Below are 25,460 nucleotides of genomic sequence, written 5' to 3'. Positions count from 1 at the left end.
ATATAGCTATAGAGGACTAGATACAAAGACGTTATAACTATATATAACTATAAGTTAATTATTAAAGATAGTCTAGGCTTTAAGACTAGCTTTTATAGTAAATATAAAGGCTATTACTATTTTTGAAAGTTTATTTATAATAAGATTAGTTATAACTTTAATGTCTTTAAAAGCAGACTTTTTAAGAAATATACTTTTAACTTAATTAGGGCTAAAAGGCTATTTTAAGGAATAAGGAACTATAGCTAATAAGGAAAAGATAAAAGTATTAGAATCTCTATAATAACCCTTATATCTTAACTTCTATTCTACTTATATAAATATTACCCTCTTAAAGGCACTAAAGTTCTTTCTCTTAAATAAATTAATAAAAAAAAGTCTTATTTATAAAGATACTACTATAATTATATTTTTAGAAAATTATATAACAAAAAGCTTAATTAGCTCTTAAATACTTATTATAAGCTTCTTTTTAGCTTTTACTTTTTCTCTTATACTCTTAACTTTTTAAAATAAAATTATAGTTTCTATTAGGTTATTATCTTTAATTAAGTTTTTCTTTATAAGGTCCTTAATATAATAATTTAGTTAAAAAATAACTTCTTTATTAAATTATTTATAAGTATTAAAAAAGAACTTATTTAGTTCTTACTAAGTCTCCTTTTTAGCTTTAATCTTTACTATTACTTAGTATTTATTAAGTAAATACTATAATAATACTTTTATTTTATTTTTATTAAAATAACTTATAAGCCTAGTTAAGGCTTTATACTTATTAAAGAAATTAGTAATATTATAGTTATTAAAAGTAAAGGCCTTTTTAGTATCTAGTAGTAGTATCTTAATAGTTAACTAATACAAGTAATCTATCTTACCCTAATTAAGCTTAATAGACCTTTAGTCCTTAGTTATATTTATATTAATTATTATTAATAAGTTTATTATTAAGAGTTACTAAACCTAGAAGTTTATTATAGTAAAAGAGTTTAATACTAGATTAAAGGAAAGGCTTATGTTTTTACTAGCTTAATTAAGACTCCTTTTATACTACTAATAGCCTAAGCTTAGGTTTTTGCCCTTATTTCTTTTAGTAGTTCTAAAGTTAGAAATCCTAGGACTAGTCTTAGACTTAGTATCTATATTATTATTAAGGCCTTAGTAACTCTAGAAAGCTTTACTAGTAAATAAGGTAGCCTAATTAGTTAGACCTCTAAGTTACTTTATATTAATTATTAATAAGGTTAACTTAAATATATTACTAATATCTTAGTAAGCTAATTATAAAAAGTATAAATAATATTAATTACTTTAAATTAATTTTAAGGTATTATATATAAAATCTTTTTAAAGTTACTACTTAACTTAATCTATTAACTTAATTAAACTTAAAAATAGTATTTTATATATTTTTATAAGGTATTAGTTTATTATATTCTTAATTAAGTTTCTAAAAGGGGTACTTATTAAGTCTAAGCTAATCTTAAAAGAATATTAAATTTCTATTACTATTAATCTATTAATACTAAAATATTTAGTCTTTATTAATAATATAATATTAAACCTAATTAAACTAAGGCTTATATAATAATAAGATCTTAAGAAGTTCTAGGCTTAGTTTATAATTATAATTATTTTATAACTTATACTAAAAGAACTTTTTAGCTTACTAATTTTAATAAAAAGTATTATTTTTATTTTATTATTTTTTTTTTCTTTTTATATCTTATAAGCTTTTTTCTTTAATTAAGCTTACTTAATACTTATTTACAAAAAAATTACTTATATAAAAAGTTTATTTAGCTATATTATATTATTATAACTAGTTATTTATTTTTTTATTTTTTTAAAAAATCCTATTTTTCTTAAGTCTTATTTATTATAGTTTCTTAAAGTTAAGCTTACTTTTATATCTAAAACTAAGTCTAATTAAGTTAAAAATATTATTTCTTTTATATCTTTTTAATAATATATTTTATTATTTAAAGCTCTTTTTAAAATATAAATACTAGATTTATTATATAATTAAAATAAAATAATAAAAAAATTAGTAATTTAATTTTACTATAAAGTACTATTAAAACTATATAAAATAAAAGAAGCTAATAAGTAAATAGTTAATATATAAACTATACTAAACACTAAGGTCCTAATATTATTATAAGTATACCTAAAGTAACTAATTACCTTAAGTAACTACTTTAACGCCTAGACTATAAGATACTACTCTTTTCAGGTTCTCCTTAGCCTAATCAAGGCTATAAGCAAACCAGAAAAGTATATCCTTTACGTCTTACAGTCTATTTAGATTTGCTTTTATTACTAAGTAGTATATATATATATATTATGATCTCTAGAGAAAAAGGATACCCTCCTAGACCTTAGAGGTCTAGTCAGGCCTAAGAAAATAAAGCAATAGTCACTTATTACATGTCTTGTTTAGATATTAAAGTAATAAATTTGTTTGTGTCTGTCTAAGTGCCTGTCTAAAGATATCAAGCTTGTCTGTCTGCTTAATGATGAGATCCTAATCTCTGTGATAGTATTTGACTAGAGCCCCCTTTTGTACTTGGAAGGGTCCTGCTTAGTCACGTCTAATCAGGCCTGTGATTATGTCTGTAGGCTGATAAAAGGAAAAATGAAAACGCAAAACCCTGCCCCTTTCTAGTATCTTGTCTAAGAGTATCTCTAATACATTTATTAAATTCTTATCTAGATTATCTTATCTGACTTATACAAAGAATAAACTTATCTAATCTATCTAATAGAAAGTATAGTTAATATTAATATTAAATTATATTTCTAATATATTATATATTTTATTTTATTTTCTTATTAGTCTAATATAATAAAAATAAAACTCTTCTATATAATCAGCTAAAATATTAAGAAATACTATATAATATTAGTCTTTAGTAATCCTAAAGCGTTAACAAAAACTAATAAAGACCTTTACCTTATTATATAAAATATTATATAACTTACCTATATAATTCTTATCCTTTCTCTATCCCTTTTAAAAGATTAAAATTATAATTAGCTTATATAATCTATTCTAGATGATTTATTTTAGTAGTAAGTCATAAATACTATCTCTTTAATATAAAGGTATTATATAACCCTAGATTTATAAAAAACTCTTAACCTTTTATATAAATCTTATTTTAAAAAGCATATTTCTTAAAGCTAATTATAACTACTCTTGTATAATTAATATTTAAGTTATCTATATATTATACAAAAGCTTAATTAGCTCTATTATTAGTTTAGCTATATTCTAAGATAAAGTTAATTCAAGGTTTTAAACAAGTATTTAAGTTATTATAACTATATAACTTAATATAAGTACTATATAAATAGAAAGCTATTCTTCTTACTTATTAAACTTCCTTCTAATATTCTTAATAAATTTAATTAACTATTAATTCATATTTCTTATTAACAGTAATTAAAATCCCTTTAGCTTAATAAATTATATAAACTCTACCCTAAATACATAATAGACCTTTTCTTATTAAAAAGTAAACTATTTATTAAAATCTTTATATAATAATATTATTAAGTTTTTTTTTAATTACTTAAAATAAAGTATTTCTATATTAATATATATAATATATATAGTTATCTCTTCTTTAGATAGTACTTATATAATATTAACTAGATTTCTTTAGCATCTAGGATTTATAGTCTTCTTTTATATATATAATAAAACTTTACTCTTTACACTTATTTCTTTATATATTAATAAATATCTATTAATATTATTATATTAGCTTTAATAATTATCTTCTAGATCCTTTTAAAAAGCTATATTATATTCAGTAGTTATTTTATATTATATAATATTAAAATTAGTTTATTTAGTACTATAATATATACTTTATATTTTATATATAATATAATAAAGATTCTTATTTAGTTTAACTTAATAAATAATAATAAGAATTTATTTTATATAATAATAAAACAAAAATCATTTTTATCTTATTTATTTAGTTTAACTTAGTAAATAATAATAAATAGAATTAAAGCTTCTTAGTATAAAAGACTTTCTAGTATAACCCCTTAAGTATCCCTAAGGATTTCTTACTTTACATAAAGTACAAGACTACCTAATAGCCTAGCTATAAAGCCTAAGTCTTATCTCTTTACTTTTACTAATTTATAATTATATAAAGCAATTATATAAATTACTAAACAACCATTAATTAGTATTAAATAAATTCTTTTTTCTTAAAAGAACCTATTTATATAATCATACTTAAATTAAAGTTAAAATAAACCAAAAATATATTTTCTATAATTATCTTCCTAACTATAAGACTTAGCTTTTATATATAAAATATATAATCTTATATATCCCTAAGTTAGTTCAGCATAAATATACTTTTAATCCCCTTAATAGTTAACTAAGAGCTAAATATCTAGTCTATGCCCTCTGCCATAATATATGTCCCTGAGTCGTGCGTGTCATATAACCAGCTGGTGCTGTTATTCCAACAAAATTATTAAATAAGCTAAATAGTAATAGTTTTTTACTATAAGTATTAGTTTTTAATAAAAGTTTAGCTTAAGTTACCTAAGTATTAGAGTATAAAGCTATTTATAAGTATAATTAGTAAAAGAAACTCCTAGGCAAGAGCTTACTAGCCTTCTTAATAAATAAGGTAATGTTATTAATAATAAGACCTTATTTAGTCACTAATATTAATACTATTTATCTTATAATTATATTAGTTAATTAGCTTTAGAACTAACTAGTAAGTCTTTTTAGACAATATTAAAGCCAAAGAGCTGCTAAATAGCCCGTTTAGCAGTAGTATCTCTAGTTGGCTAGTAATAGCAATAAATAACCTTTTCCTTTATACAGGCCTAAAAGACAATTATAAAAAAAAGCACAACGGTATTATCCTTCTAGCTAAACTAGTTAACTTATATTAATAAAAACTTATTAGTAAAAGTTATTTATAAAAAAGACATTTAGTTATATATACTAACCCATTAAATATTAAAGTAGTTTAAATTTTGCCCTAAGAAATACCTTAGCCTTTAGTATTCTTCTTAACAATAAAGGCTATATCTATACTACTATTTCTTTAGTAAGTACCAAAAGCTCTAACACTAAGCTACTAAAAAGCCTAAAAAAGCTAAATAAACAAAAAAAAGTTATTTAAAAACATATAATAGGTTACTAGCTAGATTAGGCTAATAAGGGTTATTTGGAGATTTGGTAAGCGAAAGCTGAACCGTGCCCAGCCAAGTCCATTGATTTAGGCCCACAGATTAATTAGGTGACAACTTCCCTGCCTTGGCTGCCTCCCACCTTCGTCTCTTCGAGCATCTCAATCGCCCTGTCTGTGTCTAACCGATGCTATCTTTTCATTTCCTCTTTTTTCCTACTGCCCTGATAGGAATACATGTTTGCAAAATACAGTTCAATCAATGCAACCCCATAGAAGCTGCAACAGGTACAGAATAACGAAATCATCAACCCCTCGACTTCTCTTCTAGTATTCGTGCCGAGCGCATTATTAATCCGAATTTTTGCACGCAACTAGGGTAACAGGACGTAGCGAAGCCAGCATCTAGCTCGATGCGTAGCATCTCGGGCGCTAAACTCACTGTTAAAGTTTAGCACCCTCTACCGCTCTTTCTTTGGCCTAGCATCAGGTTTGTAGTTGCGCCTAATTCCAGCCGTCTGGATCCGGCCTGGTGTCAGCGCCACCGTTTATCGCCTTCCTAACCCTGCCGTTTCTGGTTTGCACCCGATGACAATGTGACAAGCATGAACTTTCTTTTAGTCTCCTTCCCTATTTCGGACTCCATCTCTAAATTTCCTCTTTGTTTAGAAGCCCTGCTTCACGATATCTCATCTCCAGTTTCCTAAAGCAGCTTCAGGCCATGTGTCTCACTCATTCGAGTAGTTGTTTCTCAAATGTCTACCCTAATCTTCCAGTTTTCTCCAAATTGTCTCCAACTAGCCCCAGAGCATTCTTATTCTCACTAGCCACTCCAGTGCTCTCTATATTGCGACGATCTACTCTTCCTCTACAAAACAGTTCACCTCGTCCCCAGACCCACATCCCAGCGCGGGTTTCTATGGACCTTTTGCAACTTCTCAAACTCCCCATTCCTCAACCAGGTACGGTCGCTCACGAATCGATTCAACTGGCAACTGTCTATGACCATGAGCCTGTCCGAGGGGCGGCTAGGAACAAAAACCCACCGACGTGTAGGAATGTCACCCAGAACAGAGCGCACAATACCATTCTTGGCCCCTCTACTCTTCCTCCTAACCCTACTCCTGTTCCTGCAGCCAACGGCAGCACAAGATCCCGTCGGTGACTTTTGCCGACGCTTCGGACACCAATCAGCTGTTGTTGACAACCAGTTGTTCATCGATGGTGGCCTCGTCAATTGGGACCCGATCTCAGCTTTCAACGCCAATTACTCGAGTAAGTGAGGACCTCGCACATCAACTTATGAAGCTTTTACTTTTTGGATGAGAGAGACCATCAGCCTAAACTTTTACTAACAGATCTCAGATGGATACTTTCTCTATCAAGACCTCTCAACAACGGCTACCTCGGGTGTACCCCCTCTCTATGCAAACCTCTCCAAGAACTATTCCATTCCCCGCGTCTCAGGCGGTGCCCTCTGGTCAGACTCCGTCAATAAGCGTCTATACCTCTTTGGTGGCGAGCAAAGGAAGGAGGTACCCCCAATGCCCTTTAGCCTTTATGGATACGACATTTTGAACAATCTGTGGAGCAAGTTCGGTCCATCTAGGAATGGGGACTCAATGACTGCAGTAAGCTTTGGTGCTGGAGCTTCTGTAGACAGCCGCGGCGAAGCATACTACTTTGGCGGATGGCTGAGTAACCGCTCTGTGTCCGACTGGGGCAATGCTCCGCCGGTGGCCACAACAGGGATGGTGAGATACAACATGGACACAAACAGCTTCTCCAACATCACTGGGTAAGTGAATTGCTTCAGATACATCCTAGCCCGCGACGGGACTGACGATCTCACAGGCCAGACAAGACAAGGCGCGCTGAAGGTAGTCTACATTATATTCCTGCTGGGCCTGGTGGAATGTTGATCTACTTTGGGGGTATCCAAGATCGGTCGGCCAACGGCACGGGAACTGGCCAGCCAATGGACCAGATTTTTGTATTCGATGCGCTCAACCACAAGTGGTATACGCAAAAAGCAACAGGCGAGATTCCTGGGATGAGAGGGCGGTTCTGTGCGGGTGTGACTTGGGCCGCTGACCAGTCATCTTACAATATGTGAGTTTAATGTGCGACATGTCTCCAAGTTCCTCGCTGAACTCTCACCAAGCTACATGTATGGCGGTGCTACGGTCCCAGACGATCCCGGCCCCGGGTATGACGACCTCTATGTCCTCACGATTCCCACCTTCACCTGGGTAAAGATGCCAACCCACGGCAGCAACGGAAGCGGAAAATTTCCACGTCACTCCCTCTCCTGCAATATGGCTCCGGGCGGGGCCCAGATGATCGTCATCGGCGGTCAATTCCCGCTCACGCAGGATTGCGACTCCCCGGACGCATGGGGAACTCATATTATCGACCTTGGGAAGCAGAACCCAAGCAAAGATGTATGGGATGTCTACAAGCCGAACAAGACCGCATATATTGTGCCGGAAGAGATCATCGCCGTTGTGGGTGGAAGCGGCAACGGCGGTGCGACTAACACGATCCCAACGAACGGCTTTAACTCCACTGAGCTAGGCCTACTAATTACTTGCAAGGCCGACATTCCCATCCGCACTCCGATAAGGGCTTTCAATGCTTCCGGTACACCAGCGCCGAATACACACTTTCCTACGGGTGCGATTGTCGGCATTGCCGTTGGAGTTGCAGTATTGGCTATCGCCCTGGGGATGGGATGTTTCTTCCTCTGGCGCAGTCGTCACCAGCGACGACTTCACAACGGGACGTCACCGCCAGGCCCAAAGCATGTGTACCACGCTCATAGCATGTCGGGAGCATCGCCATCACCGCCATACGGCCACTCTACCCTCTCATCTTCCCCTTCTCAACTTGCATATCAGCACTCGCCACACCCAATGTCTGCACATGCTCTATCCCCGCAAATGGGGTCACCGGTAGAGCTACCCTCTGAGTCTTTGCACTCAGCATCGGTGGCTGGGGATGGCTCATCCAGACTGACGAATATTCCGTCCACTGTGTCGTACCCGCCACAGCGGGCATATTTCCCAGAGACTGCAACGCTGATGAACCAGCCGCATTATGATGCAGATGGCAATATGTGGATGCCGCAGGTGAGCATGGTGCAACTGGCCACGGCGACGAGGGCGCCGCTGCCCGAGTATACCCCAACGGGGAGCAAGCAGGAAACGATATCGCAGCCGGCGTATGAACCACAGGAACTGAACGCGGAACCGGAAAAGGGCGGGGAGGAAAGCATTAAGCACTAGATTTGTAACAACTCAATTCCATGCTAAACAACATGTCGCAACCTATAATACCCATCCCCTTTTCACAGGCCCATTGAGCCCGAGGTACATGTGTTTAGCGAAAGATCAACTAACTTACACAAAAACAACCTATTTCACGTCATCATCGATAACGGAACTTATGCAACTAGGTCATTTCCTATGATACCGCTAGGTTGGATTACTGCTGACGGACACGTTCAAAGTGACTACATTTAGATGAGTCGGAATACGAGCACCGACACTTAGCTGAGCGACATAAGCCCCAAGCCTTCCATTGCCGATCGTGTTTGGGACAAAAGGTACACCACCTAGCGTGTACCCTCAACAACATTCCATCATCCGGCGTGACCATCAGTATCGCCGATAATCAACGGCGTAGCGACTCCAGTGTCCAGTGGCAACGAGAACTCTTGATATTAACACTGACGGCTTTCTCAGCCTCACTCATGTTCATTGAATCTAGAATTCCCAGTTCACTTCTGCAATTGCCCGATGGCCCTTCCGTTAACGTTGGTATGAGTCGAAAGAGCGTCCATGAACATAATTAGCTGCCATCATGTTCCCCAGCCAGATCAAAATACAACAACCTACGTCAACGCTCGCGGGGGTCCGTAAACAAAACATAGTCGTCTAAGGCTAGTACAGCAGTTTTCCAATATATATACCAGCAAATTTGGATTGCGTTCGACCACGCTGCTGTGAAGCCGAAGGGTATGCAGCCACTGTTCTCGTGATTAGAGCACTTATTTTTGGTACAGAAACCAATACGAGTAATATTGAGTACTGCTACCAAGAATCCAGTTTGAAGCATCGCTGACTTTTTTTGCATGTGGTGAAAATTTCCGATACCAGCATCCCCCGATTTAATGGCTCTTACAGAGCTTTAATGGGACGACCTCTAACTTTGTTCGGTTCGCACTCGCACATGCATTTATCCCGTTTGCTAATTGCGGAGTTGCCATATGTATCGGGCATGAAATGGCAGTACTTAGAGAACCAATTGGCGCCACGATACTACTTACCGCAACAGAGTCCTGGTTCAATATGAAGTGATTGAATCTCAACTGTGATTTTGAGTTCGCTGCCTACGCATCCATCTGCCTCAAAGTGGACTCGTGTCGTTCTGCCCGCGATTGCCAACATGGTATTACCGAGGCTCTTACGTGTACCGCTCGGGGCACAGCTCTGACGTTACCACCGGGGACCTTTGGCATAACGCGACGGCGTCCCGGCCTTGGGACACCCCGTCGGTCTGAATCTGAAACTTCAGGACGACGACCAATCCGCTTCTTGCAACTCAAGACCAGCTGTCGTCGTCAGAACGCCGGCGGTCCGTCGGTTCAATTAATTCAATGGGCGACCCGTGCGACAACGTGCCTTTTTCAGCTTCTTCTCATGTCTGTTTTGGATGAAGGTCGAGTTCCCACTGGCCGGCTCGCGAACTTGACATTTTGCCTCGGATCCCTAAACTTTCCTTGGACGACACGGATCAGCAGGCAGTTCCAAGTCTATCAGATTCCAATACCATTTCGTACCGATTTATATTCGGCCGCCAAGCACGTTTCTACTTTTTGTTCTAGCGCAAGGCTATAATCAAACGAATGGGAGAAACTACGATTACACAAATGGATTTGCTGTGGTCGACGACGAGCGCATCCTGCGCCCTGGCCGTAGTAGCTGGCCTCTTATCGCACTGGCTGTACTTCATCCGCGGCAACCGGACCATGGAAACCGCCTACATCATACTCTTTTACATCGTCGCATTGGCGCTCCTGCTGCTAAAGACCACATCATCGCAGGGACTGTACTACGGCACCATCTGGTACGTAGAGATTTCCGGATCTTACTTCCTGGCTCTCTTCACAAGCATCGGCATCTACCGTCTGTTCCTCCACCCCCTCCGCCGTATCCCCGGTCCATTCCCGTCCAAGGTTTCCAAGCTCTACACGGTATGGCAAAATAGGGACTGGAAGCTGCATCGGCGCTATCTGGAAATGCATGACAAGTATGGAGACTTTGTGAGAATTGGTAAGAGCGCCTCTTACACGCGTGAATGTAACAATGATAAATAGGATCTCTGGTAACCTGGGCAGGCCCGAACGACATCTCAATCGTCAGCATTGAGGCCTTTACCAAGATTCACGGCCCACAGACGAAATGCTCCAAGCGCGACACAGCCTTCTACGACGCCGCGCTCATTAAGGGGGAGTTGAATCTGGATTCCCTCTGGCACAACGAGCAGCACCGCGACAGGCGTAAGGTTTGGGATCAGGCCCTGGGAAGCAAAGGCACGCTCTGCCCCTCTCCGTTACTCTTCCTCGCGGAAATCAGACAAGGCACACAAGGAACTGACACCCACCCCAGCCCTCGAGAAATACGAAGAAGAGACCCGCGCCGTCCTGCGAACCTTCCTCTCCCGCCTCGGGGAGCTCCAAGGAACGACGGTTGACGCCACGCTCTATGCCAAGCTCATCCCCTTTGACAACATGGGCCGCGTCGGCTACAGCCGGGACTTTGGCACCGTCCGCGACGGCAGGGAAGATCGCATGCTCGACGTTATCGAGTCGGCGTTCAAGATCATGGCGCGATGCGGCCAGGCGCCGTGGCTGGTCGGGCCTTTTTCCAAACTGCCAAGGTTCGGGTTAACGAAACAGTTGGAGGATTTGGGGGTGAGGCTTGTTGACGAGAGGATTGCTGTGAGTTCGGTGCCATCTCTTGGAGTATTGGGCCATATGTTTGAGCTGATTCTTGACGTGTAGGTAGAGTCGGATGAGACACATGACATGATCAAGTACTTCCTTAACGACCACAACTCCGAGAAGCCGAAGTCGTTTCACAGCGTCAACGTCATGTACAGCGACTCGCAAGCGATCCTCATTGGAGCCACGTGAGTACTCGTTTTCCCACATGTTCTTCTCGCGGACCTGCCCCAGAGTCCGACTCACCCACTAACCCAATTCCAGAGACACCATCTCGTGCGCCCTCGCACACGCCTTCTTCTTCATCGCCCGCGACGCCAACTTCCGCCGCCAGCTGTACGAAGAGATCGCAACCGCATACGGAAAAACCATCCCGGGAGAGTTTGCCATAGCCGATCTGAACAAGCTCGAGTTTCTGGATGCTGTGATTCATGAAACTCTCCGCATACAGGCTCCTGCGGCGCTCAACGGGCCCCGGATCACGCCGCCCGAGGGTATTGTGCTGGATGGGATGCATATCCGGGGGGCGTGACGCTATGCACGCCGCTGCATTGCTATCACCGGAGTCAGTACTGCTTGCTTCATGACGGGTTATGGGGATGGGACAAGACGGGACGAAATGCTGACCAGGCCCAGGCCCTAAGTATTGGAAACAGCCGAACAATTTCATTCCCGAGCGGTGGACAACGAGGCCGGACCTGATTCTGGATCGCAGGGCTTTTGTGCCTTTCAATTTCGGTGAGCTGGCAAAGTGCCGCCCTCCTCCCTTTGCGTTTGTAAAGGCCTCGGCAACTAACGAGCACGCCCAGGACGGTTCGACTGCGTGGGGCGACGTCTGGCGCTGAACGTCCTTCGTCTCACCATAGCTTATACACTCTGGAACTACGACTTCCAGTTCGCCCCAGGGGAAGATGGCAGAGCGTTCGAGGATGAAGCACAGTACCAGTTGATCGTCAAGCCGGGGAAGCTGGACTGTGTGTTCATTAAACGGTCAGGGGCGACTGCATGAACAGTCGGGCCAGAAAGGAAGGGGAAGGGGATAACGGTTCTCCATTTGCTGTCAGTCTGGAACACGGTCTTTGGCGTAAAACGCCCGAAAAAGAAAGGGGTAGGGAATAAGTAGGGTGTTTATGGGACCGCCGGAAACGAAGAAATGAGCCACGACTTAAGAAAGGAGAATGTGCGATACTCTTGGGACATTCATTCATTTATTCATATCAACATGTAACTGGGTCGATGTCATGTTTCTGCTTGCAAGGCTCATCGTGACCTTATCTTTCTTCGCTGGTACCTCTGAGCGCATCCACAGCCAACCTCACCCTGAAGTCCGAAAGCATCAAAAATAAAAAATAAAAAAGGCATAGCAACAACGATACCTTGTTGTTGTCGGGCTCTCGTAGGGCACCGCCCTCCTCCTTTGCGGTTATAGCCTCTTTTTCCATTAAAATATCGAAAACTTCGATTGTGCACCTCAGCCAGAGCGAGGGGTTAACGCGCATCCTCTCGTTCTCAAGAAAGGTTCCGTAGTCGAAGAGCATGCTGTCAACGGTGAATCGATATTTGCAGGTTTATCGACGTCTGAAGCGGGAACCCCTCCCGACGGCCTTCTAGGCGGCGTCTTCTTTCGGAATGGGCTTGACGGCGAACACTGGACTCCACCTCGTCGCGGCCCACGCCAGGTCCCTGTCGTGGATGTCGGCCGGCATGTACGCCCACCGTTTTTCGTTCTTGAGCCACGTCCGGCCGGGTAGGTAGGCCTCGAGCAGGTCGTAGCCGTCCCGCTGGAAGGGCATATCGGCCGTCGCGGGGCCGTCGCGCTCCAGGAAGTGGTCGGTACCGGACTCCGCGTCCGCCTTGGACATGCCGAAATGGCGACGCTGGTTGCCCTTGTTCTCGGTTTGTCGCTTGATGGAGGCGCACGTGTTCTTGAGATGCTGCTCAAGCAGACATACGTAGGTCAGGGGGGAATCGAGGGCTCTGCGCACGATGCGGTCCGTCTTCTCCTTGAGCATTTCGTTCCATTCCGGCTCCTCCCCGCGCGGGAGGACGGGGATCGGGTTACCGGTAGCAAGGTCAGCCTGCCAGTGGTTGAAGTCAACGATTGTGAAAAGGGCTTGCCAGCGCAGAACACATGTCAGGCACGTGCAGGCCTTGAAAGGGTCGGGCTGGGGGATGTGGCGGTATCGTCGGTGGATGCCGAGCATCTCAATCCTGGTGTCGTACTGCAGCACAGCATGGAGCTTGGGGTCGATGTCATCGAGGCTGACCGGTAACCGGAAACATCGTTCAAGAACGGAGTATCTCGTGGAGATGATGTAGCGCGACAGGAGCGCCTCACTGTGCTTGACAAGCTCTCGGAGTGTGTGGCAAGCCTGGCCAATCTTGTAGATGTCGCTAGGAAGCATGTGCATCATGATGCTGACGAGGATCTCATTCGGGAGATGGAGGAAGTGAGTCGGCTGGCGGCATGACGATTTGGCGGTCTTTTTCTGGAGCTTCCGCTTCATCCTCTCCGTCTTCTTGGACCGGACGTTGAGCGAACCCTTGGCGGTTACCCGGTCGCTATCGGTGACTGCTCTGGTGGCTTGGCTGGGCCTCGGTGGTTCGCCAGTGATCAGCTCTCCAGTGCTGGTGTAGTAGGAAGTAGTCCCGTCGCTGTTGATGACCGTCATGATGGCATCTTCGCCAACTGATTTTGTTTCCGGTGGCTGTGAAGGTGACACCCGGGGCGTTGTAGAGACTTTACTGGGGGCGAGCTTCTGAGCTTGTCCGGTCGTTTCCTTGCTGGACGCTTCCTGGCCAATCTGGATGCGTTTGAAACCCTCTGCAAGAGAGTCCGAGTTTCCTTTGACACTTTTCATTGTGGTCTGCATCATCTTAAAGCCCGGCGTTGTGGCTCCTTTTATTGCTACGTTGTGTTGACCCAAAGGTGAACAAGGTCGAAGTTGAAGGTTGAGGACAGACCAGGTTCGACGCCATTAAAGCTGATGAAGCTGCCAAAAGGATATGGGCGGTCGCTGCGGTGTGGGGGATGCGTCATGCCGACGGTATCCAATCAGCCATAAGGTACGAAGCACAGACCAGGTTGTGGTGGCTCCCCGCTGGCCAAACAGCGCGATCGTCTTCTCGCGCAGTGCTTCGGCGTCACTTTCTGCTCCAACGTCCGCCTTACGTCAGCAGCCGATGACCTCACCTTGGGAACACAATTCCCTTGTCCACTTTATGGTGATGTTCGGCTTAAGATCCGTCACCTTAAACCTAAGAATGTCAAGGTTTTTAGGAATCAGGCAGATGACCAAGTCTTGAACACAACAACACGATTGTGGGGATGATGGCTTTCTTCCATTCGCTGTTAGTCTAAGTAATTACTGAGACCATGTTCATTATCAAAACCCTTACCCCCCATCCATCTCGATGCAACCATTTGATATTTGGTGGCACGCCTTCAACTTTCTTGGAGCTAGGAGCTGGTGGGTGTAGTAGTTCCAGCCCCAAAAAACAAAAGATAAATCTACTGGTCTCCCGAATCCTCAAGCATCCAAATTCCAGTAACTCTTCCCCGATCCGTACCCATGTCTTAATTCCCAAAGCAATTTGTGTCCATGCCTTTCCATCAAACGCCATCGCGACATTCTTTTTGATCATCTAACTCTCACTGGTAAGCGCAGACTGCTTCGAGCGCTTAGATGGAGCAAGGGTCGGTGCCGTAGCGGAAGACCCAGACTGGGGATTGTTCGCCGCCGGGCGGGTAAACGGCCTTGATGGCCTGACGAGAAGCCTCTGCCTGCGAACGCCAGCTCCCGAATCGAATCTCGATGTGGCCCATCTCGTTGTTGAGAACATGGGTAATGATCTCGTCGATCTCGTATTCGAAGTGGTTGTTGAACCATCGCAAAAGAGTGCGGGGATTGACAAAAGAGGGATCGCCCATGATGATGACGACACGGGAACGGTTGCCGCCAACGTCCTCCTCAGCCTTCTTGGTGCGGTTCAAGCAAACATGCGCAACGTAGCCCCCGATGATCAGACGGCGCTGGGGGTTGGTGCAGTAAGCGTAGAACTTTTGAGCCGCTGCAAGTTCAAAAAACACCACCTTCGCGGCCGAGGTGATGTGATTGCCGGTCGGAGGGCTAATGACACAGGCCCAAACCCGTCCCATGCCATGGATTTGGCCGAGCAGTTCGTTGCAGGTGACGCTCGGAGGCAGGTTCGTAATCCAGAACGCCACATTCTGGCTGTCGGGAATTGGAGCCGACTGGTTGCGCGCGATCGTGGCGTCACCCGCGTAGTTTGGAGATATTCCAAGCCGCGCCTTCAGCTCCCGCTGGCTGTCGAATTCAGGGTGGTGAAAGGGCCGGGCCACCGCGTTCATTGGGCGGAACGAGCCAGCGGGAGCGAAGGAGACGAGTCCCTGGCCCGCGATTACACCCGCCGTATTGGCAGCATCACCAGTCAACTGAGCCGAGCCGAAGCTGGTAGCGGCAGACGGGCAAGTGTCAACTGGCGCTTGACGAGCCGCGCGGTCGCGAGGAACCAAGCCGTTGCCTTGGAACGTGCTGAAGGTCTGGTTGAAACTCTGGGCCGAGCCTGGGTGCTGTTGCTGTGCAGCAGAATGGCGAGCAGGGCTGGCACTGTTCGAACCAATGTTGAAAGGACGGCGGAGGAATTTGACGAGACAACGCCTGCAGTTAGCTTGGCTGGAACCAGGCGGGTGACGGCTGAAGTTGTTGGGAGGAACAACGCCCGTCGAGGGGCCAGGAGTCACGGGCTCTCTGACGGGGCGTTGAAACTGGCCCTCATTGGTTCGGCCTCGGAGGTGAGGCTGAACGCAGCCACCATTTGAACCGGATGACTTCAAACCGCCAATGGCAGATTCGGCCTGGGTTTCGATTCTGGCTTCAATGTGGTGGTTGGAAGTGTGGTCGGCAGAGAATCGAGTAGATGAGGCGGAGGAGCGTGGGGTATAAATACTCTGAAGGGCCTTGCCCTTGCCCTTGCCTTTGATAGCGGCAGCAGCAGTGGTGATATCGAATTCACCCTTGGTGGCCATGGAGCCGGGTGCTTTCGCACCACCGGTGGCCTGCGGCAAGCGTTTGGCGGCACCGGTGTCGCTGTCTTTGTTGGTGACAGTGGCATCGTGTATCCAAGACTGACTCGACCCGGAGTCACGGCGAGATGACTGAGCATTGGGAGCAATAGAATAATCGCTAACGCCCTCGACATACTGAATGCTGCCGGCGCCAAAAGTGAGTTGAGAAAACGGCTGCACAAGCACACCACCAGGTCCCTGGGCATTGAGAGGTGGCTGGGCACCAGGCAAACTGTTGTAGTCCATGATCTGGGCATTCTGGTCTATGATATGGCCAGAAGATGCCATGCGGTTGTGACCACCAGCCGGAACGTTCGTGCAGGTAGCAGGAGGAGCGAAAGCCGCAAGTTGAGTATCAGAGTTGGGGCTGCCAGGGGTGGTAATAGTGTTCACGGCGCAGGTGTTCTGGTCGGTCTTCTGGACGCCGCTGTCATGGCTGTCAGAAGTGGCCGCGTTGTTGTTGACGACCTTACGAGTGTAGGCGTTGCCGACTGGAGGAGTGCATTGACCAAGAGAAGCGCCACCCTGAGAGGAGGAAGAAGTAGACTGAGTGCTGGCCATTGCGAGTGTTGTTGATGTGATGAAAGGTGAATCTGAGTGGTATCGATCGATTTCTGTTATTACAGTCCAGTTAGTCAGTGAAGAAGAAGTGTGGGTTCCAGCCGAATAGCCTTACCTGTGTGAAAAAGACCTGCTCAGGAGTGTTGAAAGGCCGTGTTCAATGAAAAAGACTTGTGACCGCAGTGGAGCTTTGAGGTGAAAGATCTGCTAGATAAGAGTTACAATTTCATCTCATGGATGCCAATATTGGAAGTTGCAAAAAGCAAAAAAGGACCAAAGTGCCGGTGGGCTTTTGTTGACTGGAGTGAGGAGAAAGGTGAAGTCGGATCGTAGGAGGGATGGGAGGTTTTATGTCGTATGGGTAACTAGGACAAGGGGCCAAAGTAGCAGGAGTGCAGCGATCGGATTCACAAAGCCCAGGCAGACACCCAGGTAGGAATCTAAGGCAGATGAGAAGAAAGTGAACGGGTGTTGGCTTACTTAGGGTGTTGAATGAAGTATCCCAATGGATTTTTCTTGACATGTAGTTCGTTGCTCAGCGTCGGAAGGATAATTCTGGAAAAGCGTACGAAAAAACCTGAAACCCAGTTGCCTTAACGTGATGGTTAGTCAAGCGAGTGGCGACCAGTAAGAAGGACATTGGTCCCTAGTGCAAGTGGAAATGAAAAAGCAGAGAGAAACGGGATTAAAGATCAAGTGAAGAAGTCAAAGACTGGGATGGAAGAGACGTAGGCCTAGTGAAGTTGGCAGAAGAGAGAAGTCTACAGGTGGAAGGAGCAGGAGAAAAGGTGGTGAGGGTAAAGCGTTCAAATTAGGAGATGAGTTACCTTGCGTTGGTATTCGTTAGTGACTGCCAAGATGATAGACGAAGTACTACGAGATGGAATCCCGATCGTTGTGCGGACGTGGGCTTGTTGCAAAGCAATGCGTTAATTCTCTGCCTACACAGGACCGAAGAACTATCTAAAAAGGTATGTAATAGCGGGAATAGCGATTGCGACAAGGGAAACGCGGGAGAAGTGGGACTAAAGAGATCAAGTAGTGTGAAGCAAATTTGTGAGTCGTGAAAAAGTGAAGAAGACCGAGGTGAAGGAGAAGAAGAAGGATCAGTCTTGGTGGGGTCACTCCAAGAGAGTAAAGCCAAAAGGCGGGTAGTGTGTAATTAGCGTGTTCTGGAAGGAGCGAGGGAAAAATTAGGATAGGTGAAGACACACTCGGATGATAGACAGCTCGGTAATTCTTTTTGTTGCGGTGGACAGCTGGGTGTCTGCCTGTGATGTGAGCAGGGTGGAGAAAAACGACAGGGCGGAAACGAAAATTTGGACAAAGAGTGAAGAGTTGTGGAGGTCAATCAGTGACTTCAATCAACTAGCCTGGCAGAAGAATTGGTGAAGTGGGTGTGGAGGGAGCGTGCGTTCAGTAGACAAGAGGACCAGAGTATGTTGTAGTGAATCCAGCACAGATATAACGGAATATAACCTCTATCTACCCGGCCTTGTGTCCTGCGTCCTGTATTCGGTTTGTCCTGATGTAGGCCTGTGAAATGATTCAAATGAATCCCCTGACTACGCGAAGTTGGATGGTCTCAAACCCATATCGGAAACTAGATGGCGCAAAAACAAATGTTTGATGGACGAAAGGGAGGTTTAATAGGGAAAGATTTATGACGCTTAATGTCGAGTAGTCGTGAACAAAGAAAGTGCGAATATGTGAACTTGATGTGACAAAGGCCTAAGTGGAGAGTGTTGTTCACTTGACATATGTAAAAGATAATGGTTGAGGTTAAGATGGAGACTGAAGACGTAATAGCAACAAGTTGGGAGGGATGAACAGTGATAATGCTCCCTCTTTATAGTCAATGGGATCACAATGAGAGGGTTTTGAAAGCTGAGCTGACGAAGCTACTGAGAAAAGTACGCGAGTCTCTGCATACCCAAGGGAAACGGTGCATGCAGTGTGAAAGTGATGTTCAACACTTCACTCTCTACCGTGCGCTTCATGAAATCTCGGAACGAGAAGACTTTGCTGGAGAAGACTGTCTTGATAAAAACATTGGGTTGAGTTCGAGTAGGATGAACTGCTTCGAATGTGAAGAAAGAAATTTGCAGGGCATGCAGCTAGGACAAACTACTTAGGCAGGGAGCTCTTGAAGAGGCCAGAAAACTATGTGGAGAGTATATCTGGGCTATCAGGAGGAACTATTGATGGCAAGATGGTAAGTGACAGCAAGTTTAGTCATTTCACACGAATCTTTAATTAGATGTCGTTCAGAGAACATCAGTACATGGAATAGCAAGAAAACAGTCGGGATGATGTAAGTGTTGCTTTAACGCAGTACTGGTCTCACTTTTGACATCTTTACTATCCGTGAACTTCAGTGATAGAAAAGCTGTTTGGTAGATACTGCTACTCCTAACAGAGACTCAAGCAGGTCGTGAGATTAAGAACATGGGATGGGATGATGCTGGATGGCAGACGTGACTAAGATTGTGCTCTACAAGATTAGATTCACTAGTATCATCCCCATACTGAAGGAAAGATTGTTTCTAGAAGACGGTTCATGATGATTCAGAGTGGATGTTAAGAGCTTAAGGCAAGGGGGAATTTGAACGCGACATATCCCACCGCTTCCCAAACACTCCAGACATCAGGAGATTACTAGAGCGTTCATGAGCGACAAAGATGCGAGTTCCATGTACCTCTTTGTCAAAACGACGTTAACTGGGAAGAGTGCTGTTGGGTACTATGAAATCAATATGAAAGAGTTGAGATAGATATTCAATGTTCAAATCTGGAGTTCAGGTTACATTCTGATTGTGGCATCAGATATCTCAGTAGTTTGCAAAAGTTATTTTTTGACGAATCAATGCTAGATCTTTGTAGAAAGAGAACACATTAGGACTTCACCTCAACTCGACGGAGTATGTCAATAAAGAAGATCTAACGGAAGTCAATAACAATCCTCTAACTAACAAAGACAGCTATGAGAGCTTCCAGCTGGTTCTACTGGTTACTAGACATTTGATTAGAGACGGAAACCAATAATTGGCTTCCAGACACAGAACTCAACGTTAACAACAGTAGGAGCGTTGCCAATAAACTAGTAATCTCAAACTGTGATATTAGTAACGGATTACCACTCCGACAGTAACTGAGTTCCCTGAGCGATCGGAAGCATTGCAAAGAGTGTATTGTTATCAGGGTCTAATGCAGGCTTTGTCGCTGGAGCAAGATGTGTTAGATGGGTATCAGTTACGCTGCGCATCAAGTTCAACATTAGGGCCGCAATACCTTCTTTGAGCCGACTGAGCTTTGAAGAACAGTCCATGAACTTATTTATCTAGCAACAAGAAGTTAATTGTTGATATTTTTAGATAGTGTAAGTATTACGAATTAAGTCCCGTTATTGTCATGAAATCCGAACAATAACTCTCGGTTTCTTTGGCAGTCTCAGGCGGCTTTGACGGCTCCAAAGCTCTGGAGCCCAAATTTTCTGCAGCCAAACAATCTGTCGAACAAAATAGATCCAAAATGCACCGTTTGCCAACATTTCTCTTTTTTATTCATCTGACCATTGCGGTGGGAAAGACCAACCATCGTTTATGGATTCAAGCGCTTTATCCTTGTCCCCACGTGACGCGATAGCTTGTGCGCATGAAACTACGCCGAGCCACATGGGAACTACGGGTACTCAACGGTCTTGTTGTTCAGGCAACAAGGAATATGACACGAAAGTGGTCAATATTTACCCGGGGGTGTTAGTCAGCGCCGCGCAGAGCTAAACACCCCCTCCTCACGGAGGGGGCAAAAAAAGGGGGGTTACAGCAGGAAAAGGGGGGTTACAGCCTGTCCCCACTTTGTCCTAACTTTTGTTATATTCTCACCAAAACAATCAATTATTCAGACATTTCATTAACAAATATCAACACTATTTAAACCAACTATCTTTATCTAACATAGTTAATATGCCTCGCTAATATGACAAGAATATGACTACTGCTAAAAAGGCTACCAAAGTGGTATTTGCTGCCTAGCAACAAGCTGGCCACTTTGATCGGGCTGGCAAGCAGATATCTGCTATATTTATCTGCAAGGTTGCCTGGCAGTATAGCGTATCTGATACGTCTATTCACTGGCATCTCTGGGCCCTTTAGGCTGGCTGTAACCTCTGGGTAAGCCTACTGGCTACCCTTGGCTGGCCCTGGGCGTTAATGGATGCTGAAGACGCGGCTTTTGTGGCCTTTGTTATATAGCTTGCTGAAGCTGGCTTCCTAGCCTTACTAATATAAGTCAAGGAAATAGCTAACTACCTCTATGACCTCTAGGGTATCTGCCTTGTCTTGGAGTACTTTGTCTATACTTGGCTTGCTAACTACCTAGAGCTTTAAAAGAAGTCTACTATTAAGCCGGTTAAGCTATACCAGAAGGGAATAGAGCTAAATCTGGCCTTAATAGAGGACTTTTTTGCTTAGTACTAGGTAATTATATGGGAGTATAACCTTGGCTTTTCTAATATCTGGAACGTTAATAAGTCTAGGTGTTAGATTAGTTGCTTTAGTAGCTAGATACACGTAATACTACTTTAGTAGCTACTAAAATATAATTACTTATTAGAGGTTATTGATCCTATAAATTAAGAGTTATGTATACTTATTGGATATAGTAATACTATTAGTGATAATATACTAAGATATCTAATCTTTAAAATGTAGCTAGTTATTACTTAGGTAGATTATTAGGTCTAAAAAAGTATTTACTTTATGTATTTATTAATTAGCTTTTTAAACTAAGAGGTTATAATAAACTATATATAGTACTTTAATACTAAGTTATATATAAAGTTAATAAAGTATTACTATATAAGCTATTTACTTAGGGATTATTTTAGTGTTAATATATATAGCTATTATAACTATAACTTATATCTATTTAATAAGGAACTAAGTAAAGTATACTAATAATACTATAACTATTAAGATACTATTAAGAAGTTAAAGTAGCTATATTATCTACTTTTATTAAATAAGTTTATTAGCTATATTAGTATAAAGCTTATAGAGTATTATATTAATTTTAATATTATCTTAGGTTTTTTTTTGCCTTATATAATATATTTCTTTTAGCTAATAGATATTAAGGTCTTCTAGCTATTTAAGAGTACCTAGTAAAAAGTACTTTATAACTATATATAAGATAATAACCTTATATTTATAAAAGGTAACTTTATTATTATTTTTACTAATATAACTAATATTACTTTTATAGCTATAAATATTATAAGAGGATTTAAAAAATTAAATATTTAGCTTATTAAAGATAATATTATATTAGCTTAATTAATAAAAAAGATATAGTAAAATAAAGCTAATATACTATTTTACCTTATATGTTTTTTATTATATAATAATTACTTTAATAAGGCTATACTTATTACTAACTATATAAAAAAGAAATATAATAGCCTATAAAGTACCTTTTCAAAAAAGGGATTTAAGGTAATTAAAAAAGTAATTAATAAAAGAACTCTTAGCTATAAGTACTAATAAGGTCATATTAAAGACTATAACAAGAGGCTAGTAATATAGTAACAAAAAAGCTAGGCCTAATAAGCTATTAAGCTAAGCTACTTATTTATATTAAGTATCACTTTTAATAATATAAAAGAAGTATATAAAAAGTAAGTGACTAAGGCTATATAAGTAGAGTAATAGTAGTAATAAGTAGTAGTTAAGAGGATAGCTTATAGCTAAAAAAAAGAGGTCTATTAATAATATAATGCTTTAAAGTATTAGATAATAAATAGGTAAATAAAGCAACTAACCTTTAAATAGTAGCTATACTATACTAAAGAAGTTAATATCTATATTTTATTTAATACTTTAGATCCTTATTAGTATAATAAGCTAAAAGAAAAATTTACTATTAATATTAATTTTACTTTTTTACTATAGTATATACTTAATTAATTCAAGTATATAGTAAAGCCCCTTAATTAAAGCAATATTAACTAAGTATTAGCTAATACTACTATAAAGGTAACTAGGCTAGACTTTGATCCTGAGATATTTGTAGACATAGATGATCCTATTGACGAAGACGTTAATAAGGCTATATTTAGCAAAGAATTAGTTAGTATAGCTAGGGATAAAAATGATAACCTTGAAATAGTATTAGTACTATTACTGTTAGTAATATTAACGCTAATAATAATATTATAAGCACTATTATAATATAAGTTATAATACTATGTAATTAAGGATAGTATAGATACCTAGCAAAGTAGAGGCATAATAGAAAATAATCTACTTACTTTCTCATTAATATAGGTTAAAAAGAAATAGTAATATATAGTTAATAATAATACTAGTAATAGTACTATTATAGTAGTAGTTTAAATTTTTAATTATTGTGTAAAAAGAGAAGAAAAGGTATCTTCTTAAAGCCCTAGATTAGGGCTATTAATTAATATTACTCTTATTATTGTAAAACGTTGTGGTTACTGTGACCTTTTGAATTAAAAAGTAGAGGTTTCTGTGTATAATAGGCAAAAGTGATGCTATTCGTGATGCGAGGTGCAACCCCCCTTTTACTGCTGCAACCCCCCTTTTTTCGCCCCTTACGTGAGTAAGGGGTTTTTAGCGCAGCAGCCTGATGACTAAAACCCCTGGGTAAGCATCATTTGGTTCTGAAACAATTTCTCTAAGCTTCACCATCGCATTTCCCATCCCCTCTTGGATGACACGAAAACAACACACTCAGGGAAGAATGAAAGAAAACAAGAGAAGTAGGGACAACGACTCATTTCCTGCCGATCTCTTAAGCAGCGATAGTACTTAACAGAACGAGAAACATGGCTCAATCAGATGCTGCCGCCCCACTGCCGCATTCCCCCGGATGCCGGGGAGATCGGCTGCGGCTCCCCGCCGGACCCCGGCCCCTTACGTCCCTCGTCCACGGATCTTCGTTCCCGCAAAGTTTATGCCAGGTAATCTGCACCTACTACACCTTGCATTGGAGACTCGAGTGATCCATGCGGTCATTGAATGAGACACTGTCGCCCCTTCCTCCAGGAATTTACAAGATGTGTCAAAATACGAGTTGAAATGGAACCCAATCGGGCAACATTCCTGACAGGTTCCCTTTCCGCCCGATCAAGTCAATTTGGCCGAGGTTGAAAAGCCCAGGTCTCAGACGGAAATACCTACCATCCCGTCTCCTGGCTCTACCAGGGTTCAGTCCTGAACGGGGAAGCGGCTCCCTTGCTCCGAAGTTATCTCATTGCCGTGGCAAGGCCTGTTCGGGCGATCCGATCATCTGTCTCATCTAGAACCACTACCACGGAATGGGGAAACGCTTGCGCAACTCAATGCCGGCGAGATTCACAGATTCCCGATCTCTGTGCCAGAAATGACGAGTATGTAATCGGAGATGCGCGTTCCACAAGAACATGCGGGGGGCCATCACTCGAAAAAAGCAATTTCTTGAAATCACTTCGCCTAGAAAAAAAAAGGAAGAAAAAATTCAAATTCACGGTCCTCTGCTGACGACTAGTCATTTCAAGTTTTCTTCATTACGACTGCTCCGGGTCAAAGCGATGCTACCGTTGCGGTCGTTTTACCTCGTAATTCGCGAAGAATTCGCGAAGAATTCGCGGAACCTCCTATGATCCCAAACCTCGGCAGGGGCTTTTTGACTTCAAAAGTTCTCGAGACCTTCCTTTTGACGTGTTCCAATCGCCGGATTTCTTTGCATATCCGGTTACATGTTTTCGCTAAATGACCAAGGATTTGCTGCTTTTTCCTCTTTTTGCCGGCATCTTAACCAACCGCATTATCTCGAGGGGCACTCGGCCGCATCTTGGTACTTTAGCCCAGAACAGGAGCCGCAGATCTGAGAAAACAAAATTTACGCAAGGCGACAGCAGTTTGACTCATACACAATCCCGGCCAGTTATCCATAATGAACGCCGTGGACGCCTCACTGTTGTGTGAAACCTGGCATCATTGTCTGAGCTGCAAAAGTTGGCAACTCCTGGCTCCGCGTTGCTTATTGGACGGATATAGACACTCGGATCTCCTGAGTGTTTGCTTTTTCCACCTGCAAGTTATGATAGAGTCTCTCCCCTGCGGGGGTCAGCCAGGCCTCTGGGAATGCGTCAGTCATTGTCATGTAACCCCTCCAGGATTGGATTGCCGTATTGATTTTCGCTTAAGTAGGTTCTTTTCTCAAGGGGGGAACGTTCTCAGACCCCCGACTCACCATCCAGCGCCGACAGATGACGACCAACTGCATTAGGCCCCCTCCCTCTCTTCTTCACTCACACGAGGGGGGCAATTTCTTCGAGTCACTGCCCGGCCCAAAGAGCCAATGTCTCGATCTAGTGTGCAGATGTGAAGCTGATCTTCACCCCTCCCGAGCACCCCCCCTTAAAAAGAGCTCAGCTCTGTTTACTCACTTGGCTCCCTACATTCGGTCTACTGAGTGGGAACATCTCAGACAATGGGGCGTCTTGATTGTTTTTGTTTTTCCTAGAAAAAAATTTGCACCTTACCAAGAAAACTAAACGCATGATCTGTTCGTTTTTGAGGTTTGAAGTCGTCAATTCGAGGCAACTGGGAGTCGACTC

At 42.2% G+C, this 25,460-nt stretch overlaps 4 protein-coding genes across 4 annotated transcripts; 2 read left to right on the top strand and 2 right to left on the bottom strand.

Moving 5' to 3' along the window:
- Positions 1 to 6,235: 6,235 nt before the first annotated feature.
- Positions 6,236 to 8,464, top strand: ColSpa_08461 (Kelch repeat-containing protein; the record flags this gene model as incomplete). Its single annotated transcript, XM_049274673.1, has 4 exons — positions 6,236 to 6,452; positions 6,543 to 6,975; positions 7,032 to 7,289; positions 7,342 to 8,464. 4 exons carry the CDS (start codon positions 6,236 to 6,238, stop codon positions 8,462 to 8,464), a joined length of 2,031 nt encoding a protein of 676 aa, XP_049130630.1.
- Positions 8,465 to 10,110: 1,646 nt separating this feature from the next.
- Positions 10,111 to 11,716, top strand: ColSpa_08460 (cytochrome P450 monooxygenase FCK2; the record flags this gene model as incomplete). The annotated part of the gene is made up of 5 exons (XM_049274672.1): positions 10,111 to 10,513; positions 10,558 to 10,740; positions 10,850 to 11,154; positions 11,245 to 11,372; positions 11,449 to 11,716. 5 exons carry the CDS (start codon positions 10,111 to 10,113, stop codon positions 11,714 to 11,716), a joined length of 1,287 nt encoding a protein of 428 aa, XP_049130629.1.
- Positions 11,717 to 12,791: 1,075 nt separating this feature from the next.
- ColSpa_08459 (uncharacterized protein) lies at positions 12,792 to 14,045 on the bottom strand (the record flags this gene model as incomplete). Its single annotated transcript, XM_049274671.1, has 2 exons — positions 12,792 to 13,214; positions 13,452 to 14,045. 2 exons carry the CDS (start codon positions 14,043 to 14,045, stop codon positions 12,792 to 12,794), a joined length of 1,017 nt encoding a protein of 338 aa, XP_049130628.1.
- Positions 14,046 to 14,866: 821 nt separating this feature from the next.
- On the bottom strand, positions 14,867 to 16,834 carry ColSpa_08458 (uncharacterized protein; the record flags this gene model as incomplete). The annotated part of the gene is made up of 1 exon (XM_049274670.1): positions 14,867 to 16,834. One exon carries the CDS (start codon positions 16,832 to 16,834, stop codon positions 14,867 to 14,869), a length of 1,968 nt encoding a protein of 655 aa, XP_049130627.1.
- Between the last annotated feature and the right edge of the window lie 8,626 nt (positions 16,835 to 25,460).

This window comes from Colletotrichum spaethianum (genome assembly GCF_022836535.1).
Source record: "Colletotrichum spaethianum MAFF 239500 DNA, contig22, whole genome shotgun sequence".
Lineage (NCBI taxonomy): Eukaryota > Fungi > Ascomycota > Sordariomycetes > Glomerellales > Glomerellaceae > Colletotrichum > Colletotrichum spaethianum.
The sequence above is the reverse complement of the archived record's forward strand: the minus strand, read 5'-3'. Positions and strand labels throughout refer to the sequence as shown.